Source organism: Pristis pectinata, chromosome 6, assembly GCF_009764475.1.
Source record: "Pristis pectinata isolate sPriPec2 chromosome 6, sPriPec2.1.pri, whole genome shotgun sequence".
NCBI lineage: Eukaryota > Metazoa > Chordata > Chondrichthyes > Rhinopristiformes > Pristidae > Pristis > Pristis pectinata.
Window position 1 is genome coordinate 10094702 of NC_067410.1, and position 25659 is coordinate 10120360.

The following is a 25659-nucleotide window of genomic DNA, read 5'->3' on the forward strand; positions in this document are numbered from 1 at the left end:
GCATTTCTAAACCAATGTAGCTAAGATGAGCAGGATAATAGGCTATAGGCTTGGATTATTAACTAACCACTTGACTGGGCCATGCTAATGTTCAAATCATTTCTTTTCCTCCCATCTGCCTCCCCCACCACGCCCTTTCCTAAAATGCATGAGGGTGGATAAGCCATGATCAAGTTGAATGACAAGCAAGCTTGAGGGGCCAAGTGGCCTATTCGTGCTGTGTTCTCATCCAACTCATCTGTGACCTAGCTTGATATTTGGATCATCTTATTTCTGAATGGACTCTCAACTATAGACCATTATGAGAATCTTGCGCTTTAACATGGAAAAATGTCTTAAAGCACTTCACAGGAATGCTATCAAACTGGAGTCATAGAATTGTACAGCATTGGAACATGTCTATGCCAACCACCATACTAATCCAACTTGCCTGCATTAATTCAATATCCCTCTATGCCTTGCTCATTCAAGTACCCATTCCAAATGCCTCTTAAATGTTGCTACTGTTCTTGCTTCTGCCACCCCTGGCAGTTCATTCCAGATACCAACTACTCTTTGTATGAAAAAATTACCCCTCAGATCTCCTTTGAACCTCCTCCCTCTCTCAAATCTATGCCCTTTAGTTTTAGACACTGTACCAATGGCTAAATACCCTATCTATGCCTCTCATAATGTTATACACCTCTATCATGTCACCACCTCTCAGCCTCCTTTGCTGCAGGGAAAACAGACCTAGCCCATCCAATCTCTCCTGATAGCTCAAGACCTATATTTGTCTCCAAACCATATGAGCAATTAGGAGACTGAAAATTTGATCAATGAGGCAGATTTTATGAAGGCAATTAAGAAAGAAGTGAATGGGTTGGAATTCCAGAATGTGAAGTCTTGACAGTTGCAGGGTCAGTCACCAGAGGAGGAACAATTTAATTTGGTGCTGATGAAGAGGCCAAGATTGGAGGAGCATAGATATCTCAGAGATCAGAGGTGTTTGGAAACAGGAGGCACTGCTAAACTGGAAGCTAAATTCAACTCATGAGACAAAATTGGACACCTTTGCCATGACCAACAGTGTTCCAACAAACTATGTGACCTGTTCCAGTACTGTAATGATTATGTTTCACTCCTATTGGTGCTGAAAACAGTTAACAGTGAAAATTTTCAACAAATACATATTGAATGACTTAACTTTACCACAGATCTGCTTATTTGCATAGAAATATATTCCCTCAGATCTTGTAATGTGATCTTGGAACATTTCATCTTTTGGGATAAGTATGACTGTGATTTTAAATTTGCTGTTGGTTTTCAAAGTCTACCTCAAAGATGACTACCCGGCAGCTCTGAAATTATATTTGGTGTCTAGAATTGGTTAAATTTAAGATAGGGCAAATTTTTGTTCTAAATTCTAAGAATATCTTAATGTTTCTCCTTTGAATATAAAGTCACAATGTCCAGAATTACGAACTTGAATAATGTTGGTGAATTAAATTTACAAGGTCATGAACTGCTCAAAGCATGTTAACTACTGCACAATGTAATTCAAAAGTCTTAATTTGAGGGATTTTGTGGCATAGAGTTCTGAGTTGTGGCTTATGTGTTCATGTGATTGATCTTAGTGTGACTGTTGCTTGTCCAAATGTTTGGCAAATGTTGTCAAATGTTATTTGGCACCACACTAGTTTCAACTGTAGTACCATGACCACGTCATTATCTTGTAACTGGGCTTTGCTTATTGATCAGGTGCTAAATTTAATAACACGTTTGTAGTTCAATGAGAGCAAGATCTGTGGTAAAGTTAAGTCACTCGATGTGTATTCGATGAAATTTTTCACCGTTAACTGGGTTTTCAGCGCCAATGGGAGTGAAGCATCAGGAATTGTGTAAGCTGACAGTACCACACATTTGGTTTAAATAGTGTTTGACAACTTTTAGCAAAATAAGTAAACTTTACTTAGACTTGGTAGTTTCTGGGTACCCTATAGATTTGGGAATAATATGACCTTTGAGGGAATAAGGAAAATGTTCTGTCTTTGTACCCAACATACTTATTTAACCCATGTATTTATAGGTCAGGCAGGAGATCTGCTTATAAACCTCTACAAATATTTTCTTGGATTATTTGTCATGTCCTAGAAATGATGCCTCAGCTGGATTTTTAAAATTTTAAACCTTTGAGAGTTGCATCTCCGCATGGTATGGCACTTGAACAGCCCAAAAGTAATGATAATCTGCAGCCTAGTCGTTTGGTCTATAGAACGTGTTCCTGATTATACTGCTGTTAATGTTACCTTTAGTACAGATGTCATGAAGCATTTACACAGCAATCTTCCTGTTGGTACATACATTGATGGCTGTCTTTGCCAAAGAAAGAGTCAGAGCTGACATCAGGTTAACAGCATAAGGTATTTCTAGAGTACACTCTTGTCTCGAGGCTTCAGTAACCGTATAAACTGACGTCTGGTGTCTACTTCTCTGCATTATTTTTGGCTGCACTCCCAACCAAAAGGGAGAACAGATATATTCTGTGCTCTACTGAGGATAATCATCAGTGGCAATCAATGGAGTAAAATGGAAGTCAATTGACATGAGGTTTGGATTTTGTGTTGATAAGAAGTACTTCTTTAAAAACTGGTTTGGGTGATATAAAAGAACAATAATGCAAAACAATTGGGGTAAAACTGCTATTTAATACATTTTAGTCAATGAGATGAAAACTAAAAACACTGCAGATGCTGGAATCCTGAAACGAAAGCAGAAAATGCTGGAAGCACTCAGTAGGTCAAGAAACATCCGTGGACCCTTCTGGGACCCTTCATCAGAACTGGGAAAGAGAGGAAACAAGTTGATCTTTAGTAGCAGAAGGTGAGGGAGTGGGGTGAGTGGAAGGAAGGGAATCTCTCTAATAGGATGCACCACTGTTCCAACAAGATTCTTGTTCTTTGTAATTTTAGAATCAGAATCAGGGTTATTATCGAAACACACAGTGAAATGCATCTTTTGTGTAGTTTGCTGGGGGTAGCCCACTAGTGTCGCCACGTTTCCGGCGCCAACATAGCATGCCCACAACTTCCTGACCTGTACGTCTTTGGAACATGGGAGGAAACACTGACATATGTCATGAAATTTGTTGTTTTGCGGCAGCAGTACAGTGCAAGACAAATAAGTTACAAAAATAATAAATAGTGCAAAAGAGGAAATAACGAGGCAGTATTCATGGCTTTGAGGCTTCTCGAATTATGAACCAGCTCCAAAAAGATTACACTACCAGACCCGTATTCCTCTCCCCTTTCAGCCCTTTGAAGGGATTACTTCCTTCATGACTCCTTGGTCTGATCTTTGTTCCCACAAATGTTTAAAAGACACTCAGACAGGTACATGGAAAGGAAAGATTCGGAGGGATGTGGTCCAAATGCTGGCAAATGGGATTAGAATAGATAGGCATAGTTGGGCTGAAGGGCCTGTTTCCGTGCTTATGAGTCTATACCACTCCCCATCTTAAGGCACTTTCTGAATCAACCTCAGGAGGTGTTATACCTGTCCTTTCACCTCTTCCTTTTCTACCATCCAGAGACCCAGTCTTCAGGTGAAGCAGCGATTCGTATGCACTTCTTCCAGTCTAGAAGTACATGCGAATTTCTCTTATACAACAGAGAAATTAAATGCAAATTGGGTAATTGCTTTCTGGAGCATCTGAGCTCACTCTACAAGAGTGATTCTGAGCTATAGGCTGTCTGCCACTTTTAATTCATCATCCGACTTGCACTGTCACCTCTCTGTCGGTGGTCTCCTGCACGGTTACAATGAGGCCCAATGCAAGCTTGAGAAAAAAACACCTCATTTTCCACCCGGCCACGTTGCGGCTTGCAGGATTCAATATCAAATTCTCCTGCTTCAGATAACTCACTCCTTCTTTACGTTTGTATCAGAAGTAGCCATTTCTGTCTGTCATCTTCATTTTAGCCCAGTTTTCCTTTTTCCCTTTTATTTCTTTTTTTTTGCATTTTCCCACAGCCCTACCATTAGCAACACGGTACACAAAGAAACCTAATCTGTCCTGAAATGAAAATTTTAAAAATCTGCAGTTGCTGGAAATCTGAACCAAAAACACAAAATGCTGCAAAAGCTCAGCATGTCAGGCAGCATCTGTAGAAAGAGAAACAGTCAACGTTTCAGATCTGAAACCCCTCATCAGAACTGGAAACAAGAGAGGTGCAAGATTCATATTCTGAATGAATTTTATTTTTGAAAAAATAGCAGTTTCTTAAAGCTGAACTTTAAAAGAAAATGGGGTTTCCCATTACTTTGACTTGCCCAGTTAGTAAATTGGTAAATTGCTTTATTATTGTCATATGTACCAAAGCACGGTGAAAAACTTTGCATGCCATCCATACAGGTAATTTCATTACAACAGTGCATTGAGGTAGTACAAGGGAAAACAATAACAGAATGCAGAATAAAGTGTTACAGATTACAGAGAAAGTTCAGTGCAGGCAGAGAGTAAGTGTAGACAGAATCTGTGGAGGGGAGGCTGGTTTCCGTGATGTGCTGAGCTGTGTCCACAACTCTCTTAAATTTTTTGTGGTTTTGGGCAGAGCAGTTGCCACACCAAGCTGTGATGCTTCCAGATAGGATGCTTCCTTTGGTGCATTGGTGATGTTCACTCCTAGGAACTTGAAGCTCTCAACCCTCTCGACTTTTCACAGTTGAAGTAAACAGGAGCATGTGCACCATTCCCCTTCCCGACATCAATGAACTGCTCTTTTGTTTTGCTGGCACTGAGGGAAAGGTTGTTGTGACAGTATGCTACTAGGCTCTCTATCTCCTTCCTGTATTTTGACTCATTGGTATATTTGAAATACGACCCACTCTGTTGATGTCATCTGCAAACTTGTAGATGGAGTTAAAGCAGAATCTGGCCACGCAGTCATGAGTATAAAGTAGGGGCTAAGGATGCAGGCTTGTGGGGCACCAGTGTTGAGGATAATCCTGACAGGGGTGTTGCTGCCTATCCTTACTGATTGCGGTCTATTGGTCAGGAAGTCAAAGATCCAGTTACAAAGGAAGGTGTTAAGTCCAAGGTCTCGGAGTTTGGAGATGAGTTTGCTTGGAATTATAGAATTGAGGGTGGAGCTGTGGTAACAATAAGCAATGTAACTTATAATTACTTTGTCAGACTCTAGTTGTCAGATTCATTAGTTTTGATTATTATTGAATTTAGAAATGTGTCGTTTAATGAGTGTTACTGGCACTAACTTCAAATGATTTATGACAATTTGGGCAGGGCTGCATCATAACAGACTTTTGTAAATAGGAGTGATTTATTTCAGTACTTCAAATTAATCTTAAAAATCTAACAGCACACATTACATGCCTGCCTTGTGGAGATAAAACGCATTTTCGAACAAATGTATCAGAGCAGCAAGAGGTTTCAGAGCCGATTCTCCATTTTAATTGATGAAGTGGCCATTTCATGCTCTTGTTTGCAGTAGATTGTTACCTGCTGCAGCTACTTTTATAATATTCATTCACAGGACCTGCGGGTTACTGGCAGGTCCTACATTTCTAGCCTATCGCTAATTGGGCTTGAAGATAATAGTGGGTTGTAATAATCTATTATAATAACACAGAGGAGGATGATTACCTTTAGTTTGCTCTTCCTGACTCCTCCTGCTGGTTAACTGCTGGTAAGCCAGCACCACAGCAATTCAAGGCTGACAACTACAGCAAATGACAGAATTCAACTTTTCTTCTTCTTAGATTAAACTTCTCTTAACAACAGTAAATAAGTTACAACTAGCCATGGTGGCTCTATCTTCACTGTTAAGTTATAAGCTGTTAACCTTGCCAATATAAGATCATACATGCTCGTTACTGGACACTGTCAAAATCAAAGTCAAGCTTATTGCCATATGCACAAGTACGTGTGCACAGGTGCAATGAAAAACTTACTTGCAGCAGCATCACAGGCACACAGCGTTAGAGACACAACATTCACACCACACTATTTACCGATAGTGTAAGACTGCAATACTTGTTTAAAGAGTTTATTTAATTAGAGTCTGATATTTAATTAGAGCTGTAAATAAATCTTATAAATGTAGTAGCAATGCTTACCGGTGTGATGTATAAGTAACTATTCTTTCACAATTTTAAAATTCTGATTTACAGTTTACTAGTTTGTTCAGTTCCATTTTTTCCCAAATTAAGTTTATTTTAAGTTAATATTTGTTGTTTAGCCTTCACATTTTGTCTTATTTTGTTTGAATTTTTAAAGAAATCTTTTTATTATCTGTCATTCTCATTGGGAACCTCACTAAGTTATTAACTGTGCTTACTGAATAGCTGCCTTCTTATTACTTGCTCCTGAATACCTTTGTCTCATGACTGCTTGGAGGAGCATGCGGTATGGTATGGAGAGCCTTGAAGAGCACACAGAAGCCCTGTGTAAGCAGTGGAAGGAGAACACCACTTCACAGACTACCCACCCACCCACCTCATCAGTGGAAGAGGCTGCAGTTCTCATATTGATCTTATCCACCACCTCACAACCCACAAAACTAGAGCGGGAGCAAGCTATAATCCCCTAAGAAGGGGAGTGAATAATAGGGATTTGTAGGCACTTAATTTGATTGGGGTCCATTTCCATCCTGTCCAGCAGGGTTCAGGGATGGTAAGTTTGGGTGGGACAACAGTTATCCATTCTTTGTCAACACCTCCCAAACCTGCAGCTTCCATCTGATGCAAAAGCACCTGCACATTGGAATGCCACCTCCTGCAGGTTCCCTTCCATGTAGCACACACTGTTGAATGGGAAATAAATCACCTCTCCTTCATCAACACCGAATCTAATTCCTGAAACTCCCTTCACTGGAAAGACTGCAGCAGTTCAAGAAGGAAGCTCACCACCATACTTGAAGAAGCAATTGGGCATAGGCAATAAACGCTGGCCTTATCATCAATGCCCACATCTCTAAAACTGATAAAGTTCCATAACTACTTCGTGAAGAGCAGCAACTGAATTTGGATACACAAAAGCACCAAATGGTACTGTATTCGTTCCCATTTTGCAAATAAGTGACCTATCCAAGGGTTTCTGTAATGCTATGCTGCCTATTTCATTTCGCTCTACTTCTGGGCTTCCACATTGGCTGCAGATATGATACCAGGGAGCACTGCCAAATTTCCAAATGCAAATTCTTTTAAAAACTGCAGTCATTTTTTGCAGTGTTATTAAATATTAAAAATGGCCTAAAAGATCAAACATTTATAAGTCATAATTAAAAGTTTTCAAAAGGTGCCAAAATTTTCAAGGTGAGTAAGAGGAATAAATTAATAGGATGCAGGAAGAAAGTGACAAATGAAATTCGATCCAGAGAAAAGATGAGCTTATACATTTGAGGAGAGCCTAGCAAGTGAATAAATAGATGCCAGGACAATGAACTGTGGGATCTTGACACGGGCATTCACCTGATGGGAAAGGACATGTAGATAAGGTAGTTAAGGAAGTGTACGGGATATTTGCCTTTATTGGTTGAGGCACTGAGCATGAGAGTAGAAAGGTCATGTGCAAACTGTATTAAATACCAGTTAGGCCACAGATAGAGCACTATGTACAGTTCTGATCTCTATAGTTTTGGAAATATATGAAAACACAAGAGGGAGCTGAGGAGATTTTCAAGCACGTTTCCATTTCTGTCTGGAGAATTATAGTTATGAAGAGGTACTAAGTAGACCTGGAGTTGTTTTCTTTGGAACAAAGGAGCTGAGGAGAGATTTGATATGCATTTAGCTAGTAGGCTCAAGTGAACGGTAAGGACCTACATCCCTCTCCTGAGAGGTCAATCGCTAAGGGACACAAATTTCAGGTAAAAGCCTGAGGAAATATTCAGAGTATTGTGAGTCACTGGATAGTGTAGGTGGTAGCCTCAACACATTTAAAGTACCAGGTTGAACACTTATCTTACAACCTCCAAGGTGACAGGACAAGAGCTGAGACATGGAAATAGCCAACTATCTTTGGACCCTTGACACCAAGGCCCTCCACCTTGCTGTTAACTTCGAGGATTTTATGAAATTTTATTTCTGAAGAATATACACAATGGCTCTCAAAGTGCCTCATATTTTCTGCTAACCCTGATCTGATTTGCATTAACTCAAACAAGTCGAAACTTTACATAAATCTCTGCTCCCTTTGCTGATGATCTGAGGTAGGAATGGAACAGAATGTTTTTGTAAAATCAGTTTATTCTTATTCCATGTGATGTAGTGCAAAGAGGATCTGAAGAACAAATTCCAGTACAGAAATTATTTCTGTTGTTCATGAATTAGAAATAGTAGAAAAAGTTCACAATCTTTAAAAATCACTTTATTTGTCTCCTCAGTTTAGCAAAAAGGTAATACTTAAGTTTCCTTTGATTGAATAATAATTGCCTGTACATCCATGACATTGGTACTTGTCAGGCCTGTCATGATTAGATCTGCTCCTTTATTGAACTTGCTATAGAAAGTAAAGGAATCGTTGTTGTTTAAGAAGTCCTCTACATTAAGCCCTTCACGGAAAGCTTTTTCAACCAGTTCAGTGTAAGCGAATGCCCCAGCAGCTTCGGAAGGTCCATCTTGTCCATCGGTCCCACCACTAAGGAAAATAATTTCAGGCTTTGTTAAGGGATCCTGTGGAATTTTTGACTTTGCTTGGTGCAGTTCCAAGGCCACACGTAAGGCCATCTCCTGATTTCGACCCCCTTTCCCTCTGCCCTGCAGCTGAACCGTAGTTTCACCTCCTGCCAAAAGGCATATTGGTTTCCCAGAGCTCAGCATGTTCTCCAAGAGCTCCAAACAGCTGTCCAATCGGAAATCAGGAAGCTCCAAATTTCCAATGACCTGCAGCATCTCATCTTTCAGACTGGTTGCCTGTACACATCTTGAACTGTGAGCTGCCAGAACAGAGCACACATATCTGATCAATAGACTATATAGTCTGGCCACAAGCCTGACATCTCCGCTCACTCCAGTAGACAGGATAGAACTCTTGTAACCCAAGCTTTCAGATTTGCATTTTGCTTCCTCTAAGGCAATTGCATTTGATCCCACAATAAAATTGAAAACATGAGCAAAATCTTGGGTTTCCTTTTGGTCCATTCTTGTGCTAGGCTGAGACAGAACTTCTTTCACAGATTTTGGCATGGATGATAACAAGTGGTACTTTGACAAAATCTTGCAACTATCTTCCTTACTTTGCAGGTTAGGTACAGTTGGGCCACTAGCTATGAACTCCAAATTGTCACCAATAATATCAGATAGAATAAGGCTCACCACCTGTCAAACAAAGAATAGTACTTTATACTCCTTGCTCTTTTAATCTATTGCAGAGTCAAATCTGATAAACATATTCTATTACAAGTCAGATTTTTATATAAATAAAATTAATTCCAAAGATGCTCTTGAAGATTAATATAATTTCTGATCAAAATTACATGCTGAAGCTATTAACTATTTTTGACAATATTTTACTGTTGAATCAAGATTAAATGTCGGGCATTATTCATACATACATTTTACTGAGTTTACAATTACTGAAGGTAGTAATCCTTGATGCTTACTAGAGTTGAATTGCTGACATAATCCGTTACCTTAAGCACACTTAACACAAGTAGGGGAGCACACAAGACAGCATGGAATTGAAACATGCATTCCCGAATATCCCCGTGTTGATTCCATTATGAAGTGGTGTCTATAAAGTAGCATGATAGAGCCATAAATGGGCACAGCTGAGTTTAAAATATGAAGCAGCAAGCAGTGTGCCTCTTCTTGACCACCACCTTTGTAACCCATACTGGAGTTCCTGTCCAGTGGCTTAATTACAAAGTCCAAGATTGTGCTCCGTTATATTGATTCACATGATTAAATATTCTTCCAGTTCAGTATCCAGGTTTACTCATAAACCTGTATCTGAGAAATTGGCATCTTCTGATGATGAAGGAAGATAAAATAGGCTAAAAGTCATTCAGTTACTGCTCCTCACAACTTCAATGCATTGAGAAGTGAATTTGGGGAAAACAAGAAATAGTTTAGTTAAATTTTATGAAACGATATGTAGATATTATAAGACTGTTATGTCTTCCCTTACGTACTGATTTCGGTCTCTGGAAGTGGTGAAGGAAATCCAGATTCTGGTAAGGATACCAATATTGCATGTATTCCTGGGGGCTCCTAATTAGGAGTTCCCTGAGTTAGGGTGGTCTCTTTAACAAATAATGACATAGAGGGAATGTGGGAAAGGTTTTTAAATTGGAATCAGATTTATTATCACAGACTTAAAATGAAGAATGGCTGGACAGTTAATTTTAAATGGGACTAGGGCCAGGAGCACGCACATCTAAATGGAGGTAAAGATTCTGCTTAAATGCTCAGAGGGTGTCCTAGCTTTGGAATTGACTGATTGAAAGTGTTATTTTCTACAGAAGACTTGACTGCTTCCTGAGTGAGCAAATTTCCAAAGATAGAGGAGTAACTTGCTGGTAATTGAGATTATGAGGATTTAGAAGCATAAATCTATGAGAGCCACACTGCTTTAGAATGGTTAGAATCTAATCAATACTTTAAGCTTTGCATTTGTACCGAAGAGAAGAGCAAGGGGGTTAGCTGCCCTGCATGGAGCTGAATTTTGCAGCCTCCGGACCTCTGTTTGAACTCCTGAGAGAAGCGGAGAGTTTGTACCCAAACTGTACACAGGTTATCTTCCTTGGCCTCCTTGCCTCAGACAGAAGATTGTATGTTGGGGGTCACCACTGCTGTGGTTAGAAACTCATTCAAAGCTTAATAATCAATAAACTTGCAATCTGAAATACACGTCAAGGATACAGACCTGTGCAGGGTAGGCAGCTCTTGCCAAACCTCCACCCTTCAGCAGAGAGAGTGACTTGCGAACTGTGTTGAGTTCCTGAATTGTTGCACCTTTAGAAGCAAGTTGTTTCGTCAGGTATTGTTTCTCCTCCAAAGTGATAGGGGGGATAGGAGCTGGTAACAAAGCAGATCCCCCTCCTAGAGAAACAATTTTTTAAAATTATTTAGGCAAGAGCATATATAGTCTTCAGCATGTTACTACTGCAATGATAAGATGAGCAAAGCATAAAATTCTCACAATTTAGGTTAGATATTGAAAAATTTAAAAAACAAACTAGGTGGCTTGTAAATTCCCAGAGAAGGAAGATAAAAGGATTGAAATGTGTTGTGGCTAGCGTAACGCTATTACAGCACCAGTAACCCAATTCCAGCCACTGTCTGTAAGGAGTTTGTATGTTCTCCCAGTGTCTGCCTGGGTTTCCTCCGGGTGCTCCGGTTTCCTCCCACATTCCAAAGACGTACGGGTTAGGAAGTTGTGGGCATGCTACGCTAGTGCCAGAAGCGTGGCGACACTTGTGGGCTGCCCCCAGAATACACTATGCAAAAGATGCACTTCACTGTGTTTTGATGTACTAATAAAAGATATCTTATCTATTAATAGCTACAAAAGATACTTAGCAATATTACTTAATTTTCTTTCTCCACAGAAGGTAGCAGAAAACAAAATGAGTGTTCCCATAGTTAAATTTCAGCTAGTCAGTTTGAAAGAAAGTCTTGAGAGAGTTGTTATTTGTGATTCTGGATTGAGTAGTTTGGAAGGCTAAATATCCTTTTCCTGATTTTCTCACCTCTGCAGTTTTTCAAACCTGTGGTATGTGAGGGGTGTGCTGAACTGAAACAAAATATAGCCCATTTGTATTTTCCCTTCTGCAGAATTCCAGCTACCTTGGAAACTCTTCTGCAGCTGGTTATGGGCAAGTAGAACTAGCAGAGCAACATCAGTACTGGAGAAACCTGAGAAATTGCATATGTTCTTAGGATAAATAAAGGTGGTTTGTGTTATAGTTCATTGGTTGTACTTTGAGTGGTTAATGTTTGAGTGCTGGTGAGACAGTTTAATCAGAATCAGGTTTATTATCGCTGTCAGATGTCATGAAATTTGTTGTTTTGCAGCAGCAGTACAGTGCAAGACATAAAGACAGAAACATTACTAAGTTACAAAAATAAATCAGTAGTGCAAAAGAGAAATAACGAAGTAGTGTTCATGGACCATTCAGAAATCTGATGGCAGAGGGGAAGAAGCTGTTCCTGAAACATTGCTGAACCTTGAAGCGTGGGTCTTCAGGCTCCTGTACCTCCTCCCTGATGGTAGTAACGTGAAGAGGGCATGTCCCAGGTGGTGAGGGTCCTTAATGATGGATGCCACCTTCTGGAGACACTGCCTCTTGAAGATATCCTCGATGGTGGGGAGGGTTATACCCGTGAAGTCTACAGCCCTCTGCAGCCTCTTGTGATCCTGCACATTGGAGTCTCCATACCGGGCTGTGATGCAACCAGTCAGAATGCTCTCCGCTGTACATCTGTAGAAATTTGCAAGTCTTTGGAGACATATTAAATCTCCTCAAAGTCCTAGTGAAGTAGAGCCACTGGTGTGCCTTCTTCATGATTGCATCAATGTGTTGGGCCCAACATAGATCCTCTGAGATGTTGACGCCCAGGAACTTGAAGCTGCTCACCCTTTCCACAGCTGACCCCTCAGTGAAGACTGATGTGTGTTCTCCCAACTTCCCCTTCCTGAAGACCACAATCAATTCCTTGGTCTTGCTGACGTTGAGTGCGAGGTTGTTGTTGCGACACCACTTAACCAGCTGATCTATCTCACTCCTGTACACCTCCTCATCACCATCTGAGATTCTGCCAATAACAGTGATGTCATCAGCAAATTTATAGATGGCGTTTGAGCTGTGCCTAGCCACGCAGTCACGAGTGCAGAGAGAGTAGAGCATTGGGCTAAGCACACATCCTTGAGGTGCGCCTGTGTTGCGAGGAGGAGATGTTACTACCAATCCTCACTGACTGTCTCCCGATGAGGAAGTCAAGGATCCAGTTGCAGAGGGAGGTACAGAGGCCCAGGTTTTGATGCTTGTTGATTAGTACTGAGGGGATGATGGTGTTGAACACTGAGCTGTAATCAATAAACAGCAGCCTGACGTATGTTTTGCTGTTGCCTAGGTGCTCCAAAGCAGAGTGGAGAACCAGTGAGATTATGTCCGCTGTAGACCTGTTGTGGCGGTAGGCAAATTGCAGCGGGTCCAGGTCCTTGCTCTAGCTATGACCAACCTCTCAAAGCACTTCATCACAGTAGGCGCGAGCTAAAAAAAGCACTTCTAGCTAATAAAAAAAATAGCATAATGATAGCAGTGCTTCATCATGTGCTTTATGGGAACTCCATAATATTTTGCTTGTTCTGGTAAGCCACATGTGTAGGAAGTGTCTCCAACTGGAGATGGCTAACATTATTACAGGACATAGTGAACATAAAAGGAAATAGGAGGCAGGAATGCGTCTGCCCAGAGGCTATTCTGCCATTCAACCTTTAGTTCACTTATCCACCTTCTCTTCATATCTCTTTTCAGTTAGTCCAAAAATCTATCATATTAATTCGAATACACTGTGTGACTGAGCATCCACAGTGGTCTGGAGTAGAAAACTGGAAAAATCCACATTTCCTGAAGTAAAGAAATTTTGCATCTCAAATCCTAAATGGCTATTCACTTAATTAAAGTCTATGAGGTCTTGAATTAAGTGAAGCTGAAGTTTAGGTCGGAGTTCTGATGAAGGGTCTTCAATTATGTGTTAACTCTGCTTCTCTTTTCACAGATGCCACTTGACCCACTGAATATTCCCAGCATTCTCTCTTTTTATTTCAGATTTCTGGCATCTGCAGATTTTTTAAAATTTACTAAACATTTATGCTCTTGTAGGAACCTTGACTTCCCCAGAAAATGCACTGATACAGTTGTTACAAGGGATTCAATAGAACAATCGATGGGAGGACATCAAAAAACTGCAATTATTGGAAATATGAAATAAAAACTAAAAATGCTAAAAACACTCAGCAGGGCAGGGAGCATCTGTGGAAAGAGAATCAGAGTTAACATTTCAGGTTGACAACCCTTCATTTGCCACTGACAGGGGTTTCTGCAAATCGCACATTAAGTGCATTCTATGTTAAATCAGCCAGGATAGTATCTCCATGCTGTGTAATTTGTGCACAAGAAGCTCTTACTAATGCAATAGAGAGATAAATTTTGGGTAAGATACCAGAGGGAACTTTTTTTTTCTAAGCACTGCCACTGGATCTTTAATGTCCACTCAAGACAGCACTTAGTCTTGGTTTAATACCTCATTTGAAAGCCACCACCTCTAACAATGCAGTACTCCCTGTGTACTTCACTGGAATGTCTGCTGAGATTTTTGAATGGGACTTGAACCTGGAGCCTTCTAGCTTGGAGGAGAGTGCATTACTTATAGCCATGGTTGACAATGATAGGAGGCAAGCATGAACCAAAAAGAATTCTTTACCTGAGATAAGCACAAGTAACAAGTCATTTTCAGTAAGTTCTTCTGCTAAGTTACGGATACAGTTTGCTGCCTTTAAAGCATTCTCATCAGGAAGATTATGTTGGGCTCCTTCCATTGCCTGTATTTTTGTCTGAGGTCTTAAAAGCATATCCCTGTGGAGACAATCTGGAATTGTGACCAAGTGTATTACTTGTCCATACATTTGCAAAAGGTATATTTTGCAATGCAAATCTTTCTTGCAATGTTTCACTTATCAACTGAATATATCCCTTGTCCTGAGTGCTTTGATCTCTTCTTGCCCTATATTACTTTGTCTATCTTAGTGTCTATATTTGGTCCTTACCAGAGCAAATTAAACCATGGAAGGCACCACAAGTTATGAATGAACTGAACCTAGTCTGATGTGAAAGTGTCGTAGAAATTTATAGCACAGGAGGGAACTAATTGGCCCAGTGTATTCTTGCCAGCCAAAATAGTGCTATGTAGACTAATCCCATTTCTCCGCTCATAGTCCATAGCTCTGTAGAATGGAACTTCAAATTCAGGTAAAATTTAAACATGACAAGGGTTTCTGCTTCCACCACTCTTTCAGGCAGTAGAGTTTCAAGCCCAACCACTAAAGTGAATTCTTTTGCTCAACTCCCCTCTGACCCTTTTGCAAATTGTCTCAAATCCATTTTAAACAAATAGTGCTCCAAGCAGAGCCTCCTCAATACTTAACAGGAGAGGCAATCCCAGTTGATTTTTCCCCTCTATTACCACATTCCAGAATCATGTCGAAAACATTAAAAAAAACACTGATTAAGTGTTGGCAGCCTGATCAACAATGTTTGTCCCCAGATATCTGCATTTACTAGCAAGAGTCACTAGGTAAGAAACAGCTACAGGAACAAGTGACTTTTCCCCCTCCTTGGTCCAAAATTGGAGGCAAAGTAGTAGCATCTTTTTCTCTCCCACCTGAGGTTAGAAATTGAAATTGGTGAAAACACTGGTCAATATTGTTGAGGTCAATTGTAGCAGCTTGACTACACCTATAGTTGAAATCATCTGACTTGGGATGAAATTGAAACACAAATGCAGACTCAATATAATTTGATAAATTCACTCAGCTGTTCTTCATTATGCTGTATAAAGCTTGCAGATAAAACAGGGCATTAATTGGTTATGTTTTACTTCTGTGTATTTATGTATTTAACCAATACCCCTTTGAAAGTTAAATTAAATTTGCTTTTGCCATCTTTTCAGGCAGTAAATTCCAAACCATAATGACTTGCTGCATAGAAAGAAATCATCTTGCCTCATAATTATGAATTTTCCCTTCTTCCTGGTTGGTAAATCAATTTAATCAGCAAAAGTTTAATCTGGCACATTACATAAACAGTTTTACAATTGTTTTAATGTCTGCTGAATGTTGCATGGTGCATTTAAATTACATTTTTCATTGTACCAATTGCCTTGTGGAAGTAGAGTTTAAATCCTGTGTTAAACTGGACCTTAATTAAAGTTCCTTCAGAACCTTGTTACACGGTTTATACAACACAAATTTAGCATTGGTATTAATCTAAAATAGTTTTCCATTAATGGTAAATTTGAAGCTGTCTTATTCTTGATTTGCAAATTTAAAGCATAAATCAGAACGAAGATAAAACACGAGAGCAAACTGGAAGAATTTGATCCATTTGAGCCTGATATCTTGGCTTCAAGTTCTGAATAGATTTGTCTACTGCTTGAAACAATCCAAAAATAGATATGCTAACTGTAACATTATGGAAATATTATGACATACCAGAGCCCCTCTCAGGGAGGCATTTGACATTTCTGTAAGGATCAGGTGTATAGCAAGATTCAGATTTAGATTGTACAGAATCTGTACAAACTGTGCTTCTTCTTCTGACAGTGGTGACTTATGGTTCTGGCAAGAATCATCACCCACCAATCCAGCTAAATCAAGTTTCCTTTTAATGCTTAAATGTAAATAATGAAAGATATTAATCAATAACAGGTCTGTCTTTGAACAATATCCCCAGCCATTTGTAGTATTAAGTTGTTGCATTTGTGAGGATCAGTAGAGAGAAGCACCAAGTTACTTCCTTTAATGTGGTGGGTCCCTTTTCTTACACTCTCTGAGACTAGCCAAATTAGCAAGATCAGTAATTAAATCTGGGAAAATCTTGCTTTACTGTGGACCCATTTCATTGGATCAGAAATGTACCAATTCAAGCAAGCCCAAAACTAATCAATATTCATGCTTCTTCTAGTGTGACATCCCTCCTTGGATTTATTGGGGAAGGGTCATTAGGACTTATAGTTAGCAGAAAAGAATAATCCACATGATAATTTCCTCTTTCTTACTCTTTTCCAGCCAGACGAAGAACCTTCTGAATTCCAAGAGGAACACTGATCACTCCTTGGACCAAGTGGTCTCCTAGTATCTGTTCCACAGCAGCTGCCATTCCCATCACTGCCTTCCCAAATCCAGCAAGGTGGACATTTTTATGGACTGGGAAAGACTGATTTTGTATCAGGAGCCTCTCTCCTTCCACACTAATATTATTCTTGATTATGTTTTGAGGTGAAACGGTATTGATTGCAGTCTGAAATATCTCCAGGCCCTTCTGCTTAAGGGACATTTCTCTGCTGAGTACAGAGGCACTCACTAAAAGTCTCTTCGGCTGCCAGTTCTTGGAAATGAGTTGATGATTGGAACAAAGCCACAAGTATCTTCTAAATGAAGAGGCCATCCTTATTACTGAGGTTCATTGATTCCTTGGAATGATTTCGTCCTGCCAGGGAACGAATGTGGATTAGTAACAATTCAGTTTGGTATTAAGCATAGATTACTTCCACCATATCTCATTGTGAAACTTAAGGTGTGGTTTGTACCGGTAGATCAGACGCCAAGTCCCTCCAATTATACACCATTACGATTTAGAGTATGAGGGATTACAAAGGAAGGAGAGAAAACAGGAAACTACAGACTGATAAGCCTAACATCATTTGTAGGGAGATGTTAGAGACTATAACAAAGGATTGATAACAGAACATTAGGAAAGTATCAACAGAACAAAGTCAACATGAATTTATACAAAGGAAGTCATGTTCAACAAACCTACTCAATTTTTCTTTTGAGGATGCAACTGGTTGAATAGATGTGGGAGAACCCAGTGGATGTAGCATATTTGGATTTTCAGAAGGGCTTTTATAAAGTCATACATAAGTGACGAGTGTGCAGAATTAAACCACTTGGGATTTGGAGTAATATACTGGCACGGACTGAAAATTGGATGACGGACAGGAATAAATGTGTTTTCTTTTGGGGTGGCAGCCAGTGACTAGTGGGGTTCTGCAAGGATTAGATCTCGAGCCTTTGTTATTCATAATCTTAGTCCATGGATGAGGGAACTAAATGTACAAATGTAGTATTTCTAAATTTGCTAATATCACAAAATTGGGTGGGATTGTTAGTTATGAGGAAGAGATTTCAAGGTAATGTAAACAAATTGAAGGGAGAAATATATGGCAAATGTAATATAACATGGATAAATAGGAAATTATCCACTTTCACAGGAAAAGCAGAAGGACAGAGTATTACTTAAATGGTGATAGATTGGGAAATGTTGACGTATAAAAGGGATCAGGGTGTTCTTGTAAACCAGTCACAAAGTAAGCGTGCAAGTGCAGAAGTTAGTTAAGGTGGCAAATGGCATATTGATCTCATTGCAAGAGGTTTTGAGTATAGAAGCAATTATGTTGTCTTACCACAATTATACTGGGCCTTGGTGAGACCACACCTGGAGTAATGTGTGCTGTTTTGGTCTTCTTACCAAAGAAGATATACTTGACAGCGAGGGAGTGCAAAAGAGGTTCACCAGACCAATTCCTGGGATGGTGGAACTGTGATGAAGAGATTGGATTGACCAGGCCTGCATTCACTAGAGTTTAGAATAACAAAAGATCTCATTGAAATACAGAATGCTTAGAGCTCGAAAGGGGAGTGGGGGGGGGGGGGCATAGGTGGGATAGCTCTAGAACCAGAGGTTACAGTCTCAGAGAAGAAACCTTTCCTTCAGAACTTGTCCGATTCAGAAAGGCTTGAGGCCAAACCACCGAGTACATTTAGGAGGGAGACAGACTTCTCGACACACATATATCACGAAGTATGGGGAAAGAGTGAAAATCTCATTTTTGGGGAAGCGGATCAGTCATGGTTGTATAAAATTGTGGAGTCAAATGGCCCATTTCTGCGCCTAATTATCTACGTTCCTTCCAAATACTGATACTGCTTTATGTAAATTAAATTATTTAAATTAATAAAAGAAAAAATGATTTAATGAAAATCAAAAACTGAAGATACTAAAATCTGAAATAAAAATAGGAACTGCTGGAAACACTGAGACAATCACACAACAGAAAGAGGGACAAATTTCAGGTTGAAGACAAAGGATCCTTGACCTGAAATATTGATTCTCTGTCTCTTTCCATAGATGCTGCCTGACATGCTAAATGTTGCCAGCATTTTCTGATTAATGATAACATTTTGACCTAACTTCCAAGGTTATTGTTGAATTTACAGTTCTGGTCACTTAAACAAACATATCATTAGAATGAATGTTCAATAAACTGTTATAGTTTTTTTTGCTTAGGTAATCCATCAGGGTCAAGGATGACTTGTTTCCATTCCAGTTCAATGGGCTCTCAGCTGACTAATGATTCCCACAAGTGGAGCAGATTGTGCTTGGCAAAGCAGACAGGTGGGTTGTTTGACACACAAGTGTGTCCTTCCAGTGTTCCTGTCAGAGGTTCAAGGCGATCGGTACCTACTGAATGCTCCTTTTCCATTTTCAGGTGTCACCGACCAGAAATTCTTAGGAGTGCTGAATTTGTTGCACTTTTTCCCCCATAGAGACTTTGAGAACATCCTTGAAGCATTTTCTGCATTCCAAAAATCTTTTGCTATGATGGAGTTTAGAACAGAATGCTTGTTTCAAAAGCCTGGTATCAGGCACATGGATATGACATGACCAATTTATGATCAACCTGGCTGAACAGGATCAGAGTCTTAAAGCTTGGGGATGTTGGCCTGGAAAAAAAACACTGACATTGGATCACTAATGCAGCAATCGATTTGGAGGACTTTGCAGAGACAGTGTTATTAGCACTTCTCTACTGCAATGAGGCAGTGTAGGCTGTCCACAGGATGGTGGGGAAATCATTGCTACTTTTTTGGTAGATTAGAGGGTTGACCTATGAGGAAACCAAGCTGAATGATTAAAAGAATGGAGTTTAAAAGAATGAGAAGTTTAAAAGAAATGAGAAGAATGAGAAATATGCAAGATTTTTGAGAGAGTTTGTCTTCTTGGGCTGAGAAATCTAGAACTGGGGGATGGGTTGGGGGAGAGATATAGTCATAGAATAAGAGGTTGGCTATTTATTACAAAGGATTGTCAATCTTTGGAATTCTCTGTCAGAGGGTTGTGCAAACTCATTTGCAAAGCATACTCAAAATTAAAATTGATAGTAGCGTAGCGTAGCCTGGAGGAAACCCACGCAGACACGGGAGAACGTAATTTGGGTTTAAAATGGGCGGCGCAGACTCTTTAGGCCGGAAGGGCCTGTTACCACGCTGTAAATAAAATTTAAATTTAAAAATACTTTTGGACCCTATGGGAATTAAAGACAGTGAAAGGGTATTTTTTGAGAGGGTACTGCGCCGGAATATATTAGTAGCAAAACACAAGTGAGGGACCATGCGTGAGAATATTACATTGGTTATTGATCAAAGGAAACAGAAAGTTTACGGATTAGTAGTGTATAAATGATCTTTTCATTTTATGATAACATTTTGGTGAAAAACATCAACAATAATGGCCAATAAATATTTGAAATATGGTGTTGTTTCAAGTTTTGATTTTTTTTAAAGATTCAATGGATTAATACATCGTGTGATTGAGCCAAACAAACCATGATGCTCCCTGGATTGATTCTCAAACTGGGACTTGGCTTGTGTGTTCGTGCATGGCTTTTGTACGTAGACTATGCGGCCCTTCAAGCCTATTCTACCATTTAATTTGGCTTTGGCTGACATACACCTTAACTACTTACCTGCTTTGGTGTGGATTATCCTTGATTATCGATTTTTACAAGCTCAGTGAAGGGCCAGTATTAAACCCTAATTACCCACTGTTGGAGGGGAAGTTGGAGGGTGGGGGAGGAAAATTAAAACTTTCCTCTCAAGCTTCTAGTCCTGTTGTACATCTTTCTTCACTCCTCCTACAACTGCAACTGTTTATCTGTTGTCTTAACACAGCAAAAACACTATACAGCAAGTTTGGTACCAAGTTACACAAGACAACATTGAGGCAATGATCAAACGTTTGATTTTTTAAAAAAAGTTTTAAAGACTGTATTAAAATAGGAATGAGAGGCCAAGGGGCATCTGAAGTCATCACACAACCAATAGGCAAATGATTAAATTTAGGGATACTCAAGAGGCTACAGCTGAAGGACAGGAGATGTCTGGTGAACTTAAAGGGTGGAGGAATTTACATTGAGAGAAAGAAGACCATGGAAGGATTTGAAAACAAGGTCAAAATTTATTTTTAAAAAACTACAATTAAAATTGCTGATAACGATGAATTGAAATCTCTCTTAACAAAAATATTAAACATGTTTCCAATTATTTAGTGCATTATTTAATAAAGAAATAAGGTCGCATAAGATTAAACGGCACACTAGTTACGAAGTAACTGAGTTTGGATCTCCAACCGAGGTCAATTCTAAAATCAGCTGTTAATGATTGATAGAACATTGGTCACCAGCGGAATTTTAGATTAAGAAACACGTTCTGATTCAAAGTTGCCCAAAACGACTCCGCATAGTTAGAACGAAGAACTGTACATTAAAACATTGCCACGATTTCGTCTCCTTCCATAGAAAACCTAATCGTTATTAAGTGACATTGACAATTTAGCTGATTGGTGAAAGTCGAGAGCTCAATTCACGATCCTCGCTGGGTCAAAAGCTTCAGTTCTATCCGGGAAATAATTCGTCTTTCCTGCTGTCGTAAATCGGATAAAGGTTTAACGTGGTATTGAGGCGCAAGCGTTTGGTTCTGTCCGCTTACCTTATTATTAGGAATCACTGGAGCAATAGGAGAAATGCAACCTCAAACAAGGCAGCGAGCAACTCGACTGTGTAACGAATGGCATTGTGAGCGGTCACCAATCCAGCCTCTTCCCCTTCCTCCTCCTCCTTTCTTAACTCTTTCTAGCCTTCTCCTCTTAAAGGTAAACAACCCTTAGCAGAAGACTAAATCATTAACTGTTTTAGAGAATGTGCATCCATTCAAGTGGGAGAAGGAGACCAAATATATTTACAGGATAGTCATAACTGAATTAAGTACAGAACTAGGAAGAACGATACGCCCACAGAAAGAAGTAGCGGAAGATGGCTGCTGTTATTATGGAATAAACCATTCGGCTGATTCGTATCTACTTCTGACAAATTGGTCATACACCGGGATGCCCAATCAAGACATTTAGAAAGTAATAATGTGATGGTGCAGATTCACCCTTCTTGGATTTCTTTGAGGATGTACTTAGTAAATAAGGGGGATCAAGTTGTATTTGGATTTTTGGAAAGTTGGTGATAATGTCCCATACAAGAGGTTGCTAAACAATGTTAGAGCATATGGAATTGGGGTGATACCATTGTGTGGATGGAGATTTGGTTAACAAATAGAAAACAAAAATTGGTAATTGGTTTATTATTGTCACATGTACCGTGAAAAACTGGTATGCACGTCATCCATATAGGTCCAACCGTACATCAGTATTTTGAGATAGTACAAAAGGAATTGAAGGTCATATCCACAGATCACTGAAAGTTGCCTCACAGGTGGATAGGGTAGTTAAGAAAGCTTATGGGATGTTGGCTTTCATAAGTCGTGGGATCGAGTTAAGAGCTGTGAGGTAATGATGCAGCTCTACAAAACTCTGGTTAGACCACACTTAGAGTACTGTGTCCAGTTCTGGTCACCTCATTATAGGAAGGATGTGGAAGCGTTGGAAAGGGTGCAGAGGAGATTTACCAGGATGCTGCCTGGTTTGGAGAGTATGGATTATGAGGAGAGACTAAGGGAGCTAGGGCTTTACTCTTTGGAGAGAAGGAGGATGAGAGGAGACTTGATAGAGGTATACAAAATATTAAGAGGAATAGATAGAGTAGACAGCCAGTGCCTCTTTCCGAGGGCACCAATGCTCAATACAAGAGGGCATAGCTTTAAAGTAACGGGTGGGAAGTTCAAGGGAGATATCAGAGGAAGGTTTTTCACCCAGAGAGTGGTTGGTGCATGGAATGTGCTGCCTGGGGTAGTGGTGGAGGCAGATACGTTGGTCAAGTTCAAGAGATTGTTAGATAAGCATATAGAGGAATTTAAAATATGTGGGAGGAAGGGGTTAGATAGACAGGCGTGGTTTAAAGGTCAGCACAACATGGTGGGCCAAAGGGCCTGTATTGTGCTGTATTTTTCTATGGTTCTATGATAGAGACCATGTGCAATTTATATTGGCATCATGGTCGGCACAGACATCGTGGACCAAGGGCCTGTTCCAGTGCTGTACTGTTCTATGTTCTATAAACTGAGACAATACAAGAGCAAGGAGGTTAAGGTATAATTTTATAAAGTATTGGTTAGGCCACAGCTGGAGTACCGTGTACAGTTTTGGTTGCCACACTGTTGATTCTCTTCATAGAAGAGAATCAGTAGGACGTTGCCTGGGATGGAGCAGTTCAGTTATGAAGGGGGACATGATAGGCTGGATTTGCTTTCCTTGCAGCGGAGAAGGCTGAGGGGGAACCTGACAGAGGTATTCAAAATTATGAGGGGTATGTATAAGCTAGATAGCAGGGAACTTTTCCCTATAGCCACGGTAGCTAAAACTGGAGGGCATAGGTTTGAAGGGAAGGGGCGAGTGGTTTAGAGAGGATCTGAGGAAGAGCATTTGTACCCAGAGGATGGTTGGACTCTGGAATGCACTGCCTGAGGGGGTGGTGGAGGTAGACTCTCTTAACATATCTAGACAAGTGCTTGAATTACCAAGGCATACAATGCTGCAGAAAAAATGCTAGTAAATAGAATTAGTATAATAGATACTTTATGGTAAGCATGGACATGGTGGGCCGAAGGGCCTGTTTCTGTGCTGCATGGCTCTATGACAGTCACATAAGGAGAGATTGGTAAATTGGTTTCACTGTACCGAGGTACAGTGAAAAACTTTGTTTTGCATGCCATCCATACAGATCATTTCATTACAACAGTGCATTGAGGTAGTACAAGGGAAAACAATAACAGAATGCAGAATAAAATGTTACAGTTACAGAGAAAGTGCATTGCAGACAGACAATCAGGTGCAAGGCCATAATGAGGGAGATTGTGAGATCAAGAGACCACCTTATTGTATTAGGGAACTGTTCAGTAGTCTTATAACAATGGGAATAGAAGTTGTCCTTGAGCCTGGTGGTAGATGTTTCAGGCTTTTCTATCTTCCGTCCAATGGGAGGGGGGAGAAGAGAGAATGTTCGGGGTGAGTGGGGTCTTTGATTATGCTGGCTACTTTACCAAGGCAGTGAAAAGAGTAGGCAGAGTCCATGGAGGGGAGGCTGGTTGTGCTGAGCTGTGTCCAAAACTCTGCAGTTTCTTGTGGTCTCGGGCAGAGCAGTTGCCATACCAAGCCATGATGCATCCAGATAGGATACCCTTTATGGTGCATTGTTAAAAATTGGTGAGGGTCAAAGGGGACATGCCAAATTTCTTTGGCCTTCTGAGGAAGTAGAGGCGCTAGTGCATTTTCTTGGCTGTGGCATCCTTCTATTCTTTAGAGTCTGGAAAAATGACCTCATTGAAACATACAAAATTCTTAGAGGGCTCAACAGGATTGATAGAGGGAAGAGGTTTCCCTTGGCTGAGGAATATCAAACACAGTCACAGTCTCAAAGTAAGAGGTGGGCCAATTAGGATTGAAGGGAGAAGTTTCTTCACACAGGTGGTGAATCTTTGGGATTCTCTGCTTCAAAGAACTGTGGAGGTTCATTCATTGATTGGATTCAAAATTTCAGATCAATAGATTTATGGATATTAAAGGTATTTGGATAGGACAGGAAAATGGTGTTGAGGTAGAAGATCAGCCATGAGCACAGCCCAGCACATCACAGAAACCAGCCTCCCCTCCATGGACTCTCCCTCTCACTGCCTTGGTGAAGCAGCCAGCATAATCAAAGACCCCACCCACCGGGTCATTCCCTCTTCTCCCCTCTCCCATCAGGCCGAAGATACAGGAGCTTGAGGGCATCACGCTCAAAGACAGCTTCTACCCCACTGTGATAAGACTATTAAACGATTCCCTTGTATGATGAGATGGACTCTTGAACTCACAATCTACCTTGTTATGACTTTGCACCTTATTGTCTAACTGCAATGCACTACCCTGTAGCTGTGACACTTTACTCTGTATTCTGTTATTGTTTTTACCCTGTGCTACTTCAATGCACTGTGTAATGAATTGATCTGTATGAACAGTATGCAAGACAGGTTTTTCACTGTACCTCGGTACAAGTGACAATAATAAACCAATACCTGCTCCTACTTCTATATTCTCACATAATTATCACAGAATGTAAAAGTATCTGCTTTAGGTAATCACATAGGACAATAAATTCTTGGCTAGAAGCACTTAAATCCGTAAGTCATTGAAAATCAAAAGAAAAACCGCAGACGCTGGAAATCCAGAATAAAAACAGAAAATACTAGAAACATTAAACAGTTCAGACAGCATCTGTGGAAAGAAAAAACAATTAATGTTTCAGGCTGAAGACACTTCATCAGAACTCAAAAGTAAGAAAATGAGTTAGATTTAAGTTGCAGAGGGGGTGGTAGTGGGAGAGGTAGGACAAAGGGAATTAGTTCAGACCAAATGAGGCCTGGGTTACTATGGTGAAAAGCAGTTTATGAAGCTATTTGTTTGATAAATTAATGTGGGAGGTCAGAGAGAGAGAAAACAAACAAATGGACATGTAAAAGCTGTGAAATGGAGGTCAGAGCTGTTGCAGGAATCGAAACCAAAAGGAGAATGTTGCAAATGCCCATAAGTTCAGGCAGTGTCTGTGGAGAGAGTAAAAAATGTCAGGACCTTTTTGGTTCAAGTCTCACTTCATTGACATCAGCACAGCAATTAA

The 25659-nt window shown here is 40.1% G+C and overlaps 1 protein-coding gene across 2 annotated transcripts; it reads right to left on the minus strand.

The window, feature by feature from the left end:
- Window positions 1-8295: 8295 nt before the first annotated feature.
- Window positions 8296-21648, minus strand: glyctk (glycerate kinase). Of its 2 annotated transcripts, XM_052018177.1 has the most exons (6): window positions 21551-21605; window positions 18187-18359; window positions 16780-17210; window positions 14428-14579; window positions 10865-11040; window positions 8296-9315 (listed from the first exon to the last, which is right to left on the minus strand). In XM_052018177.1, exons 3-6 carry the CDS (start codon window positions 17166-17168, stop codon window positions 8401-8403), a joined length of 1632 nt encoding a protein of 543 aa, XP_051874137.1. In that variant the 5' UTR covers window positions 17169-17210; window positions 18187-18359; window positions 21551-21605; the 3' UTR covers window positions 8296-8400. The 2 variants fall into 2 exon arrangements, with proteins under 2 accessions (XP_051874137.1, XP_051874138.1); XM_052018178.1 differs by lacking the exon at window positions 18187-18359 and having other exon boundaries at window positions 21551-21648.
- Between the last annotated feature and the right edge of the window lie 4011 nt (window positions 21649-25659).